Source organism: Suhomyces tanzawaensis (genome assembly GCF_001661415.1).
Source record: "Suhomyces tanzawaensis NRRL Y-17324 unplaced genomic scaffold CANTAscaffold_10, whole genome shotgun sequence".
NCBI lineage: Eukaryota > Fungi > Ascomycota > Pichiomycetes > Serinales > Debaryomycetaceae > Suhomyces > Suhomyces tanzawaensis.
Window position 1 is genome coordinate 161 of NW_017963645.1, and position 14788 is coordinate 14948.

Genomic DNA, 14788 nt, shown 5'->3' on the forward strand with positions numbered 1-14788 from the left:
TCGAGGTTCCAGTTCCAACTGCCACTACCACTAAAGGTTGGACTGGTACTTTCACTACCACTGTTACTAGAACTGGAACTGATGGAACCAACACTATGGTAATTGAAACTCCAGCTCCAAAATCTAGCATTACCGTTACTTCTCCATGGACTGGTAGCTTCACTACATTTACTACCGCCACTGGCACGGATGGTGTAGAAACTTTGATCATCGAAGTGCCGGTTTCAATCAGCATTCAAACCTCTTCCGTCACCTTGACACCAAGCAGTTCTAGAAGACTTCCTTGGAATTCCAGTTCCATAGAACGTTCTAGTGGTATTGATACTACTTCCTCATCTTCTTCGGTTCTTTTGACTACTATTTTGTCATCTTCCCCTTCGGTTGAATCTTCAAGTTTCATTTCAAATTCAATTATTCCTTCTTCATCTTTGATTCCATCCGCAACCCATTCTCAAGAGACGTCTAATTCTGCTATCCGTCCCTCGAGATCTGGTGGAGACCATGGAATTCCAGTTAGTACTGTTGACTCGACTACCGTTACATTGCCAAACTCAAGCAATGCTTCCACTGATTCTAGTGTAACCGTTACACTGGTTACTTCAAACTCTAGTCCAGAACAAAATGGCAACACAGTAACCACTATGGTATCCAGTAACAGTCACCCAGCTGTTTCTGCATCAGTATACATACCTTCGATTTCCAGTTATGAGGGTTGGGCATCGAGACCTCAAGCTTCTAAGCTCTTATTAGCATTGCTTCCATTATTTGCATTCTAATTCTGCTCAAATGCAGCTCCAGCATTTTATATTCATTATTTCGGTATCTTAAAATTCAATTGATAGATTAAAGATTTTCAAAAAGAACTGTAAATCTCGCTGTTTGGTTTTTCCCATAGCCTGAGTAAATTAAAATCCCCTTTTTATTGGGAAGGTAGAAACTGATTGTTTCCAGAGTATTTAGCTGGAAAGTTTTAAATAGTGGTAGTAATAGACATTCAATGATGACAAAATCAGTGACATTGCTGGAATGATTCCAGGCTGAATTCTTAGTGAACATTGGAACTGGAGTCTTAATAATCATTGGGTGGTAACAACACTGGTTGTAATATTGATAGTTGTGTCATAATCTGTCAAAGCCATAGTAAAAGCAGTTTTAATAGTTTGGTTCTTAATACGGGAAAAAGTTAAGGATATGTGGGGAACTCAAACATCTCAGTGTGAAACAGTTACGTCCAGATTACGATCGGAGCTTTCATGAAATTCCTAAAACTTGGCAAATAGTATTTTTAGCAGTAATCAACAAAGTGGGTCTTCATAGTAGAACACTTGGCTTAGTTATCAGAATAAGAATAAAGGAACAGACTGGTAGGAATATTGCTTTAAATTGTGGGACCAGTGGGGAAGCTAGTAGGTTCGAAATTGAATTCCAATTAATTACCTCGACACCGTCCCAGCGGTTATTTCATTGGTTAAATCGGCATAAAGGAATCACAGGCAATATGAAATTGTTTGGTGACTTGACGAGAAACAGAAGTGTGACCATTACTTTCACATGTATTATGTAAAGATTCAAAAAAGAACTCTGTTGTAAATTCAACTTGAACCACACTCAAATTTCCATTAAGTTTACAAGTATTATACCTCAAGCGTCACGGTAGTGGAAGTTAGATTGCCCTGACTTTAAAAGAAACTTATCAAAAACTGGGGTAAAGCTCCTGGCTCCATCTAAATCAGTTTTGATTTCGGATATTCTGGTATCAACAAAAAATAGAATCGGTATAGTTTCAAAAGTGCATCCACCACCAACAACAGGCATTTTCGCAATTTGTCATTAAATTGAATATTAGACCGTACTCTCTGTTTATCAAAGTTCATTCTGCAAATGATTTTCCGGTTGGCTTAATCGAAGATAGTAGGCAATGACGAGTTTGAATGATTGAGCATTGTACAAGTGAAAGTGTCTCCAGGAATAAGTCTGAACTCTTGAATTCGGTCTTGTCTCTCGAAAATTTCTTAATACAAAATCCTAACTCGTGGAAGAATTTACAACCAATCTATCCGTTCCTTCTCTCCTTACCAAATAAGTTTCAGCTCCAAACCAACACAAGGATCATCTGGCCGATGAATTTGTACGGCAGAAAAGGTATTTCTGAGTTAATCAAAATTCGAGGGTGTTGAACCGTTCCACTATCTGAACAGCAAATTATCCATATCTAGAGTGAAACATAACTTAACAGAATTATCCCATTTATTGTTGAAAGATTAGATATTCTACGTCAACTCCAGTATTATTGGATTTGGCAAGCTAAAGTTCATAAACAAGAAGCCAAGCATCATCTGTGCTCTTTCAAACTGACAATAGTGCAAGAAATATGGGAGAAATTGGAAATTTGCAAAATTATCACCAACAGACCATACTTAATACCACTGGTGTTTCGAACCATGCTAGGTGCAGGAAACACTGTAACATTCCGATTCTAGATCTGTGGGCTGCGTAAAATTAAGCATCAGACGGGCTAAGCCTTGGGCCGTAAAAAAATGGGTCTGGGGAAGACAGTACCTTCCTGATTAGTCGACCGTTACTCACTCAAAATCCGAAATGAGTAACAAGAAAGACCCACACGTCCATGCTGTGGGGCGGAGAACTGTTAGCTCAATACTTTGGATAACCAAGCCTGGGGAAATCAATTCCTATAGTTGGCACCACCAGGCGGAACCGATACAGGTAAGTGCTACGAGAGATTACGGATCACTTCACTTCAGCAGCTAAGATTAGGCAGTGAAGTTGGCCAGAATTGGCCCCCGACTGAGAAATTAGGAGTTAAAAGGTGTAATTAGAATCAAACACACTTAGCACCCACCAAGTGGAAATAAACTGAAAGTAGGACCCAGCTTCTAGTGGCATCCAAGGTGGGGTTGGAAATTGGTCGATACTTCCCTTCATCAACAGCAATTACCTGACACAATTGTCCTTGGAGGTGGTGTAAATCGGGGCTCCGAGGACGAGCCGATGGTGGGAGACCGGGTCGTGGTGGGGTACGTATGCATTAAAACCCTTGCCTCCATCCCCCTCCCCCAGAATCAGAGGCTGCGCAGCGCTTGCGAAAACGAAAAATGCCCAGCCTTGCACGGGTTAGCAAAAGGCCCGTACATCCAAATGGAAGTACAACCAGAGTAGCGGGTGGTAGCTTGTGGGGTACATGGTACTTCGTGGGGTACATGGTACTTCGTGGGGTACACTGTAAGCTAGGGGTAAACTATCCGAGATCCACACGCTGCTTAACACCGGTAGGTAGCGGACCGATACCTGGCCCGTTCCGTAGGATCGCCAGAAAGTTCGTGGCCCACCGTCGTGTGACCTGAACCAGGCAATTCGTGTCGGGGTGCGGGGCACTGTGCGGGCTGTCAGGCAGGGCGTAGGAGCCAGGCAGTGCCAGTACAGAGACCAGCAGCGGGCCAGATCTTTACCCCAGCGCCCCTAGATGGCCTCGTTATCAGCGGCATATACGGGCCTGCGGGTCCGCCTCAAACAGGGCCTGATAGATGCTGCTGAACGGGGGTTCTTATCGTTGCCAGTTTCTATTGTGGGCTAAAGTGCCGTTCCGCGAATTGCTTTTTTTTCTGCCAAACAAGATCCGCAGGTTTAGGTTTTTTTTGCAATGCAGACTCAAAGTGGGGCTAGCTGGCGGCCGACACCAGGACACGAGGGGATGAGGGCAGGTAGTAGCCACCACTGCAATCATGCTGGGCACACCCTTGCCGCCAGGGTAGTCTCCAGAACGCGCTGCTGGCCGGTCCGCTGCCGCTGCGGCACAGATAACGGTGTCTTGGCTGCCGCCGTGCGGATGCCATCGCCGGGAGAAAATGTCGCCAGGCCCGCCCACGCATGCAGGCCCCCTCCATCTGGCCCGAGATGGCAAAAGAAATGGCTGCAGCCAGTGCATATATAACCAAGCCCATCCTGGAGATTTAAACTTCAGACTCCACTTTGCCTACCAGTGTCTTGTTTGACGCAACGCATGCACTACAAACATAAAGACTACCTTCCCACCGTACACTAGTCTGCTAGTCTACTAGTCTACTCCTCTCCTCCTCCTCCTCCTCCACTCGCCAATGGAAGCCCCAAGAAAAGACCAGGACATCGTCGAGAAAGACCTCGGGGTCTCCCTCGAAAAAGAGGTGTCCACCGATGCCCAATCAGACTCCTCCCGCTCCTACATGCTGAAAATCAAATCCAGATTTCCCTGGTACAAACTCGCTATCAGCATTTTTGTCGGTGCATTCTTCACTGCCTGGTGGCTCTCCATCTTGATCCAGGACAGAACCAGACCTAAATGGTTGATTCCAACCGTTTTCTACTGGATGCTCATGATCAGGCTCATCACCCTCCACACGCGTATCTTGCCGTGGGTGTTCTCGAAGTGCCAATACGTGTGGTACTTCGTGACTGAACGTCTCTACAAGCTCATGCCCCAGAGATACCAGAGATTGCTTGTTGGTGCCACTGTCACCGTGGCTGTGATGTTGGTGGGAGGTTTTGTTCCCACCGAAACTGAATTTTCCAAAAGACAGGACCGTGCGGTGTCGTTTTTCGGTATAGTCGTGGCCATCGCAGGCTTGTACCTTACCTCCAACAACAGATCCAAGATCAACTGGAACACCGTCATTGGTGGCATGTTGATGCAATTCATTGTAGCGTTGTTCGTGCTTAGAACCTCGGCCGGTTACGATATTTTCAATTTCATTTCCGTTTTGGCCAGAGAACTTTTGGGTTTCGCCAAGGAAGGTGTGGCCTTCTTGACCAACCACGACGTCGCCAACATGGGTATGTTCTTCTTCGCCGTGTTGCCCTCGGTCGCCTTCTTCGTGGCCTTCGTGCACATCTGGTACTACTTCGGAGTTATCCAATGGGCCATTGGTAAGTTTGCTTACTTCTTCTTCTGGTCTTTGAAGGTTTCTGGTGCTGAATCTGTGGCTGCTGCTGCATCGCCTTTCATTGGTATCGGTGAGTCTGCCGTGTTGATTAAGGACTTGATGCCCTTGTTGACCAAAGCCGAGTTGCACCAGGTCATGACTTCTGGATTTTCCACCATTTCTGGTGCTGTGTTGGTTGGTTACATCGGCTTGGGTCTTAACGCAGAGGCCTTGGTCACCTCCTGTGTCATGTCCATTCCTGCCAGTTTGGCCGTATCTAAGTTGAGATACCCAGAAACTGAAGAGCCAGTGACTGCCGGAAAATTCCAGATCCAGAAGTCACACGACGAAAACGACCCCGACAAGCCCCAGAACGTGTTGCAAGCGTTCTCCCAGGGTGCCACTCTTGGTATCAGAATCGCTGGTACCATGTTGGCCCAGTGTTTGTGTATTATTGCCTTGGTGTACTTGTTCAACGGTATCTTGACCTGGTTCGGTAACTTCTGGGGCATCAACCACTTCAGTTTGGAGTTGATCTTGTCCTACATCATCTACCCAATTTCTTTCCTCTTGGGTACCCCAAGAAACGAAGTTTACCTCGTCTCCAAGTTGCTTGCTACCAAGTTCATCCAAAACGAATACGTTTCCTACACCATGATGATGACCCAATCCCCATACAAGGACATGTCCAAGAGAGGTATCTTGATTGCCACTTACGCCATGTGTGGTTTCTCCAACTTGGGTTCCATGGGTATCACCTTGGGTGTCCTTAATACCTTGACCCAAGGATCCAGATCTGCTGATGTTGCCAGTACCATTTTCTCTGCCTTGATCAGTGGTGGTATCAGTACCTCCATTTCTGCCGCCATTGCCGGTATGCTTATCCACGACTTGGGTGGCTACAACTTGGGCCCAGCCAACAACGCATAAATAGTGATAATGACCGAATTGTGCAAGTAGATAATAATTGATAATGACTGAAAATGTGCAGTAGAGCAAGATATTTGCAATAGAGGAATCGCTAATCACTGATAGATGGTGATAAAGCCAATTGGACTACAGTATGGATTCTTGTAGCTGAACGATACAAAACTGACGATTGTAGCATGAAAGCTTTTTAATGATAACGACTGAATTACTGGCTACAACCTGGGGGACACAACAAGGACTTCCGTAGAAGAAGAAGTTGAAGTAATAATAATTGATAATGACTGACTGTTCAGTTCTTAGTAGTCGTACACGTAATAACTGATAACAACTCACAATTATAGAAAGTAGAAACAATAATTATTGACGACTGATATTTATAGCGTTAGAGTCAAATAATTGATAACGGTGACATTTGAAGCAAGTAGACATAATAATTGATTACTCTCACAAAACAACTGCTACATAAAAATATCTGACCAGCCGCTACTGTGCAGCTACTGTCTAAATTACCAAACTGACTCGGCCTGCGGCTAGTGGCACATTGGCGAGACTAATTTATTAGCGCAGGGTGCTCAGAGTGATACTCGTCGAGTATTCCAATTCATTTTGCAATCACCACCATAAACCTCGTTCTGGCGGGGCCTGCGGAGTCTGGGGGCGCTGGCGAGGATGGTTTGGAGCCGTGCTGGAAAGGGTCACTGATGGTGGTGGTGTTGGGCGGCCCAGCGCCTTATCTTAGTCTGCTGATTCAATAGGTTGGGGTGCCAATCGGTGACGATAAGGCGTAGCAAAATTGTCGAAGATATTTTTTGGCTGCAGCCGTCTGGTGCCAAGACCATGTCGGGGAAAGCAAGAAGGGAATTTCCTGTCCATGCACGGCTCCATGTCATGCCGACTTGTAGGTGCACGCACCAGCGGGGGACTCCTGCAGGGAGGGGACAGACACTGGAGGAGGGCATCTGTCTTCCGTCACTGCTCTGGCAGAAAATAGCATCCTCTAGCAGCCGCTAATATCTCCCTGGCAGCCATTGGTGCGCCCCTAGCAGCCTCCGGGGTGCACTACTTTCTCCAGCCACCACCCAGAGCCGTTTCCAGCCGTTTCCAGCCTCCTTTCCCGGACTCCCGCACTTCCCCGTTTAACGGTGTCTGTCAGACGCGCGCTCATCGCCATCCCGACATCTGAGAAACGGCCCCCACCAAATCCTCCCCGACACCATGCCCACCATACCGCCGGTGCTACTTCCACTCATCAATTCCAGCCATCCCGAGGTGCTCGTGTTCAATGTCAACGACATCAGGACGTTGCGGGAGCACGGAGTGTTGGGAGTGCTCATCGGCACTTTGGCCCAGTATCCCCAGCAGAACTTCTATCTATCAGTACCATTGAGACTCCAGATTTGGGAGGTGCTCTGGTTGCTCGATCGGGGGTTGGCCCGTTTGGTCGACTACGTCAAGTACAGACAGTTTCTGAGTCGGACAGGTCAGAGGCACGAGGTTCTTCTTAAGGACGGGGGGTTTGTGGAGTCCGAGCAGGCGAACTTTGTGATGATCCCAAATGATGGGGAGGGAGACGGTAATGGGAGGATAGGTGGAAGCGAAGAAGGTGGAAGAGAAGAAGGTGGAAGAGAAGAAAGTGACAAAAGGGTTCTTCCAGAAGACATTACAGTTTCTTCGGCAGATGCCGACAGCACAGTACGAGAACACGCCGACAGTGCACTTTCTCCAGAAGCTGATACGGTTCCAGGAGTCGCCGACAATACAGTTTCGCCAGAAGATACACTTTCCCAAGATGCACTTTCCCAAGATGCACTTTCCCCACAGAATACACCTTCCCACGATACACTCTCGTCTACCAATTCCCTTTCCCCCTTCGAGGTGTCCTCCCACGACTACCTCAACCGCCTCCCAGTCACCCCCGCCTTCGTGTCAAATTACCTCTCCTTCAAGTTCCTCAAAGAAATGGGCTACTTCATCAGTCCAGGCTTGAAGTTTGGAGGCGATTTGGTGATCTACCCTGGCGACCCGTTAAAGTTCCATTCGTACTCCATCGTCAAGTTCGGCCACATCAACGTCAATGATTTGGTGGTAGGAGGAAGATTGGCCACGGGAGTCAAGAAAAACTATGTGATAATGGACGATATGGAACAGCCAGAAGCTACGGAGAGTGAAATATTTAGTGAACCCAAGAAGCTCGCTTTCTCGGTGGAATGGGCTGGTTTTGGCTAAGTGTATTGTGCATTAGTGGGCTTACTAGTGGTTGATTATAGCATCAAAAGGCCTGGATCAGCCTTTGAACAATTTATTCATTTTAGGTGGATGTATTCATTAATTGGTCCTAAGGGTATTCGTTTTGTGGTGATTGTCTTTATTTCATTTTGGGTGAATTTGTTAGCATTAATAGGTCGGGGTCGGCAATTATGCGTGGGAAATATATTGGGTGTATTTATTCATTAATGTCTGCGGAGAATACTTTCTGTGATGGGAGCAGTTTTCTCGTAAAATAGCCCTAGTTCTTCCAGATGTATCTGTATTTTAAGCTTGTTCTCAGATGGAATATTTAACAGAAGTATTGGAGAATCTAGTGATTTATTCCTATAGAATATTATAATTGATGAAATAATAGTCTCATTCGTTCGATCCAATCGGCGACAAATTCTTTTGACTTCAAACTAATATCTACGTATCATAAAGTGTTGGGTCCAGCACATTCTTGTATGCCCTAATACTGGAAGGTAAAGTTTATTCATTAAAATGGACCAGAAAGTCATTAAGTCCAATTGGTAGATTGCTTCTTCATCAGTGGAATCGGTATTGACAATAGTCTTTCCATTACGCATAACTAGCTATAACCCAGCAGTCCAGTTGGTTCTGACGAAATCAATCATGACCAGTTAGCTCATCGAGATCGTCTCTAACTTCAAACTTTATCCTACCCTCTGCCAGTTATAAGAATACAATCCAGAACGTTTAGTCTGAACTGCTACAGAAACCAGAGGATCAATAATATCTATTTGTTAATTATCTAATAGTTTATGTGCATCTGAGTCCTTGTCTAGATATACAATTCAGGGTTTCTTAGCTAACGAGCTTAATAGTAAATACCCAACTAGCTATTTTGAGCACAATTTTCATGAATATATTTATCAACGACTCTTATCACCGAATAACTTGATTGAATCGGGCGATTTGATAGCTTACAAGCTGTATAGACAATTATGTGATTTCACTGAGGATTCTGGTACTAGAGGCGAATACTATTAAATCCTATATATATTTCAAGTTAGAAATTTATCACCTATATCATAGCTATTTCGATAATCGAACCAGTTGCTTTGACAGAATGAATCTGGCAACAACAACATAATCGACTATTCAGTGCATCTGGCAATTTCCAATCAATTCCAGTGCAATTCTGACTATTTCATTATTCTTTTCTTACGCTTAGGCTTCCAGGATATCTCATTCACAGTCGCATACCTGGCTTAAACTCGCTAGCAAGCTCATACAACTATGCCTTCAAAAACATCGGCCTGTTGCTCTTCCGCAATATACTCCAAGGTTCTTTGGAAGTACTCTCTACTGAATCTGAACAATCTTGCTTCTTGGTTGTTTTCGTCCTCTTCATTAAAGGCCCTAGCAGGATCTTCCTCATCATTCAAATTATCAATGTTAGTCCTGATAAGATCAATCAAGCCATTGATGTATTTGGCATCAATAACGGTATTTCCTTCATCATCAGCGACGTTGAAAATCAAACACCTGTTGAGAATTTCAATGAATAACTTCAATGACAAATATGGATCCATACATGAATCTGCGACTCTCAATGCCTTCTGTAAACATTCCAAAATCCGTTTGAAGTCGTCGTCCACATTCTCTCTACTATTATTGTCTTGCTCATCTGGCAAATAAGCACACCACCACCACAAATGAGCACAGAAGTAGACTGCACGACATTGATCTTGTTTCTTCAATAACTTGGATCCATACAAGGTAAGTTTGGTAATTAAATTCTCATAGTTCTCCTTGTTGAAATTTCTCAACGTGTACAACTTGTCTGCGATCAGTAAGATTGATTGGTATGGAACCGAAGCCTCTCCTAAAGAATCGTGAGGGTTTATTTGACGATTATTGTGAGATGGGTTCAAAATCAAATTCTCTTCATAAACAACGAAACATTGATTGAATAACTCATAACTCAAGGATTGCTGGCTCAATTGATCAGCTGCTGATGCTGCATTCAAATAGATTTTCAATATCAATTCTGAATGATATTCTTGATGGTAATGGTACAACTCGTCGATAATAACTGATAAGTTCTTGAAATTAGATGTGATCAACAACTCCTGGTGAGTTATGTCTTTTCCTTGCTTTTTCAATTCAGCAACATAGTAACCGATCAATCTCAACTTGTTCAAAATCTTCATGATAAGTGCTGGATAAGTGTAGATAATATTCTTGAATTCTTTGTTCAAATATTTCTTCCTTACATACATCAAGTTGGAAATGTTTTTGAAAGGATCCGTTGGGGTTTCAATCAAGTGGATAACCTTACATATCTTTTCTTGGTTACTTAAAAACTCTTGTGTGACAATCCCTTCCCCGTTGTTGACTTTATATGTTTTCGTAATCCCCAAATTCTTCGCTGTATCCAATTTTTCAGTTGGGTCTTTAATCAACACCAATAGGTACTTGAATATTCCATCAATATCTTCGGTGGTGGAAAACTGCTCATTTTTATCCGACAATAGCTTGTTGATAATTTCCAACGAAAGTTGTTTTTGATATTGGACACTCGTCAACTTGTGATAAAACTCAAAAAAGAATGGAAGTTTGAACAATGTCTTGATAGATTGGAAGTGTTGGATTGGTGCAACCAATAAGCGGAACCATAAATCTTGCTCTTCTGATCCAGATTCTTTTGTTGCTAACTTTTCAGTGGCAAATTGATAGATGGTGTCCAAATTTTGATAATTATCAGGGTAGTAAGTTAAAGACAAGGTGATAAACGATTGTAGGAATATGGAATGTTCATCTATTGGAAGTTCGGAGTCCATCTCATGGAGCTTGACGTAAAAGTCCCAAAAAATTGGAAATAAATCAACTTGAGGTTTATTTTCAAGAGAAAGCTTGCCCACCATTTCTGCCTCATTGTTATGATAATTAACAAATCTTTCAATAAGAGTGGCCACCAACTCGCTTTTCTTGAGGAGAGGATGGAGGTTGATGAACACGTCATTCAATAAGAACGGCAAGGTAGCAAAGTGGAAATCATCCGGGAAAATCTGGATCAACACATCAATCAAATAGCTTTGGGCCAAGTGGTCACGACACTGGATGATTTGCTCAGTGATGGTTGGTAGAATATTTTCCGCGTAGTAATTGATGCTAGAGTACGATTCGCCTCCCTGGTAATCGTCGATGATTTGTGAAAGACGAACGAGGTTGGAGCCTACTAAAATCTTCAATTCCTTTCTTTCCTTGTACCTTAACTCCCGCTCGGATGAATGGCCCTGGTGCTGGAGGCGCACCCATAACTTGGTCATTTCTATGAAGTTGGACACCAAGAAATGCACGGTTTCGTTGAAGTCTTCCTCGTTGTCCAAAGGCAATAAGTCCTTGATTCTCTGCGACAAGTAGTACCTCAAAAACAAGCCTCTGATGGGGTGCTGGACGCCTCGACACATCTCGATCATGTCCTTCATTATTTCCTTGGTTGGTGCTCCAGGAGTGGCCATGTAGGTGGTTCCAACCATGATCATCATGTAGAGCCTGGGAATGATATTTCCGGAATATTGCACCAACTCATACAAGTCAGCCAAGTAGGGAGTGTCTTTCTTTTTCTTCTTCTGGGTAGTTTGCGCCAAGTGGTTCAGCAACACTTCCAACGAGTCGAACACCATCATGTATATCTCGTAGTACTGCTTGGGGGAGAGTTTGTTAATTCGCAACTCATTGAGGAAGTTCAGGCAGTGCTTGAGAGCCTGAAGGAGGTTGTTGTCGTTGAGGTTCTGCTTCATGAGACCTGACTGCTGGTTGATGGTGTTGATGGAGGACTGGAGGGACATGGCTGGCAATTGGGTTTCTGGTGGACGAATAAGTACGAAGTGGTAGTTCAAGCAGTAAGCTCAGTTCTGATATGATAAAGGATGTCGGCTGTAGAGGGAACTGGTAGCAGCTGTATTTCTACTGTCAGTATCCAACAACAACTAAATTTCCAGATTGTGGCAGTAAACTAATGGGGAGCTAGCGAGGTCTAGTCGTGTCCTCTCTGTGATTCCTTACCTAGACTATCGAGGTGAAGATGTTGTCAAACTGAATAATTACCGATTATGACAAGTAACTGGATTTTTCAAGCGTAAATCAACGTGAAATCCAAAAAAGCAAGACAATTCAGCGCAATCGGGCTGATTCTCGATATTTCGAAGCTAAAACAAGTGTGATTCGATCAGATTCCCAGCAGTAATAACTCCTACTGATACGCCAATTGGAATAGTGGATTCGGCTAACAAGAAGTGCAGATTGGGGCAACGAAAAGGCAGAGGGTCTAGCTGGAGGGTTTGAATTGATGCACAGAGGGAAGGGCCAATTGGTAGCCAGTACGGTTGGGAGGAGGTAGTTCGTAAAGCCAGACAGGGGTTGGTGATCGCTGGCTGGTGGCGTCGCGTGATCTTGGTCGCGTGACCTACACTTACTATTTGTTAGAATTTAGATTCTGTGTGCAGGTGTACTTTTGCTCTTTGAGAAGAAGACTATTATATGTAAATATTTATTTAATAATATTGTAACACACAATCTAATACTATTCGGCACACCCATTAATCTCTGGGATTTACTGCTTAATTTATACTAATTTTAATCTCTTTCATCGGATCCGTACGGGAGTATTTTCACCCGTTCTTTCCGTCTCTGTTTTCAGTTGAGCGATTACTTTCGTTCTTTTTGGTAATTGCCCANCAGCTGGATTCGTTCATTCTGTCTTGGCCTGTTTCATCTTAAGCTTTTGCCGTATGAATGACAATGGTTGTTGTCCTGTTAACATCATGATGTAAGCTCGTCTTATTTTCAACTTTGCTANAGCGGAATTTTATGTCGTATTTCATCAATGTCGCGTTTCTCATAATGTCGTTAGAATTATGATGTCGCGCCATAATGTCGCTTAGGACGTATGTTCCAACACTATTATCCATTTCGTTACAAAGTACTGTAGTGTGGATGTTCCGATCCCAACAACACGTTTCATCGGGAGATTGGTCTTCGAAGGCTAGGGCAGTAAAACTATGTTCTTCTTCTATTATCCTATTTAGCAATCGTCGTCCTCATCCATGCTTCGATACGTACCAAATGGAGGATAATACCATTGAGAGAGTTTTAGATACGAGTAGTTCGAACTAATAGTGAGTAGTCCTAATCGAGAGTAGTCCTAATTTAAGTATCCCTAATCGAGATAAGTAGAAAACGAGAATAATCCAAATCGAGAGTAACTCAAATCGAGAGTAATTCAAATCGAGAGTAATGCAATTTTATCGAGAGTGATTGATCTGATTCGGACGATGCGTTGCTCAGCCTTCATACAGCTGTAAAGTCTTCTGATGGCCCCTAGTATGTATGTATTAAATACTATCTAAAGAATTTCCATAGTCTACACTGTAGAAACCATACACATATTCATCGTCACAATTTCAAATAAGGTATCAAACTAAGAGTCGAATGCTTCGCACTAACCGCTCATCAATAGCCTAAGTGACCTGCTGGAAGTTCTCCACAGTTCGGTTAGGGACTCTTCAGTGTGGTGTGAAACGATAACAATTTTAAAATTTACCGCTACATTTCTACAAAACTAGATAATTTCTTCTTTGAAAGTTGTGGAGTAAATTAGCAGAATGGCTGACTACTCTGTATTTATCGTAGATTACTGCTAATTGACACAACAAAAAGAAGTAACTAACCAATGCTGATATCATACCTAATAATCTAAAACAAATAGCATACTGTGAGCTTAAAAATCGCCTAACCGTTGCAAAGCTCTACACCATTACGTCATGCTCTGGGACTATTACCAATAAAGTAGATATTTGCAAGCTTATGGCATCCAAACCCAACTACAGAGAACACAAAGGTAAAGAGTGATAGCTTAGTATTCCAACTCGTGATGATAAATTAATTTATAGATTTGTTCATGAAAGTTCTCATCTTTTATCGTCCCTCAAGTCAGCACTCACTTATGATTATTCATAATATATTCTGCCATTGTAGTCGAATTTTATGGCCCTATATAAACCATTAAAAAAATCGTGAAAAGGAAACACCGAGTATATAGGTTCCGTAATAGTAAGTGTTTAACGGATAAAATTATTGGACAAAGGGACATGAGTTGAATTCTGTTGGCACAGTGAATTGATGTCGACAGAAGTATGAAAAGCCTAAAATTTTGGAGAAAAAACGGCTAGTTGGGATGTTTACAAACTATTTAAGAACGGATACAGTACTACGAGTTGCTTTGCACGAAACATGTCTAAATTTGCAACAAAAAATGACATGTATTGACCATATTTTGTTAAATCGGGGTTAAATAAGTCCCTTGCATCTGGCTTCCGCCGTTTCTCGGGGAACTGCCTCTATGCTCGTGCAGGTAGTATCATCATTATTACCTTTAGTGAATGATATATTTGCATTACAAAAAGTAATTGTTTTACAAGGTTATTAATTCTCAGAGACGGTAAATTTCTAAGGGAGATGATCAATTAATGTATAGCAGGGGACTAAGTTCCTTTAGCTCATTATTATTTAACTCATAAATTCTGTAAAATGATGGCTTTCCTCGACCGCTGTCAGAAAGTCAAGCAGGCGACCAAAGACTCTATACTTGACTACCTGGCTTTTCCTAGCGGTACCAAATACTGCATACATTAAGATACCTTGAAGGTGACTAAACTGCACCGCAA

The 14788-nt window shown here is 43.0% G+C and overlaps 6 protein-coding genes across 6 annotated transcripts in view; 3 read left to right on the forward strand and 3 right to left on the reverse strand.

Moving 5' to 3' along the window:
* CANTADRAFT_147616 (uncharacterized protein) overlaps positions 1 to 809 on the forward strand; it is a 969-nt gene extending 160 nt beyond the window's left edge. The window contains exon 1 of the mRNA XM_020206314.1: positions 1 to 809. This exon is cut by the window's left edge and continues 160 nt beyond it. Within this exon, the coding sequence (XP_020061733.1) occupies positions 96 to 776 (681 nt within the window). The 5' untranslated portion in view covers positions 1 to 95 and the 3' untranslated portion in view covers positions 777 to 809.
* CANTADRAFT_27664 (uncharacterized protein) lies at positions 718 to 1467 on the reverse strand. The gene has a single exon (XM_020208181.1). The coding sequence runs from the start codon at positions 1078 to 1080 to the stop codon at positions 844 to 846; it is 237 nt and encodes a 78-aa protein (XP_020061734.1). The 5' UTR covers positions 1081 to 1467; the 3' UTR covers positions 718 to 843.
* Positions 1468 to 3462: 1995 nt separating this feature from the next.
* On the reverse strand, positions 3463 to 4065 carry CANTADRAFT_147648 (uncharacterized protein). The gene has a single exon (XM_020206315.1). It carries the CDS (start codon positions 3941 to 3943, stop codon positions 3563 to 3565), a length of 381 nt encoding a protein of 126 aa, XP_020061735.1. The 5' UTR covers positions 3944 to 4065; the 3' UTR covers positions 3463 to 3562.
* Positions 4066 to 4112: 47 nt separating this feature from the next.
* CNT (Cntp) lies at positions 4113 to 5843 on the forward strand (the record flags this gene model as incomplete). Its single annotated transcript, XM_020210753.1, has 1 exon — positions 4113 to 5843. One exon carries the CDS (start codon positions 4113 to 4115, stop codon positions 5841 to 5843), a length of 1731 nt encoding a protein of 576 aa, XP_020061736.1.
* A 1230-nt stretch (positions 5844 to 7073) lies between these two features.
* On the forward strand, positions 7074 to 8069 carry CANTADRAFT_35195 (tRNA splicing endonuclease subunit; the record flags this gene model as incomplete). Its single annotated transcript, XM_020208622.2, has 2 exons — positions 7074 to 7314; positions 7615 to 8069. Coding segments are annotated over 2 exons (696 nt in total), but the record flags the coding sequence as incomplete, so codon positions are not given.
* A 1274-nt stretch (positions 8070 to 9343) lies between these two features.
* On the reverse strand, positions 9344 to 11911 carry VPS35 (retromer subunit; the record flags this gene model as incomplete). The annotated part of the gene is made up of 1 exon (XM_020210760.1): positions 9344 to 11911. One exon carries the CDS (start codon positions 11909 to 11911, stop codon positions 9344 to 9346), a length of 2568 nt encoding a protein of 855 aa, XP_020061738.1.
* Positions 11912 to 14788: the final 2877 nt, after the last annotated feature.

Bases quoted from the DNA above. Each gene is read 5' to 3' on its own strand.
- CANTADRAFT_27664 (XM_020208181.1), bottom strand. From the start codon at position 1,080: ATGATTATTAAGACTCCAGTTCCAATGTTCACTAAGAATTCAGCCTGG.
- CANTADRAFT_147648 (XM_020206315.1), bottom strand. From the start codon at position 3,943: ATGCACTGGCTGCAGCCATTTCTTTTGCCATCTCGGGCCAGATGGAGG.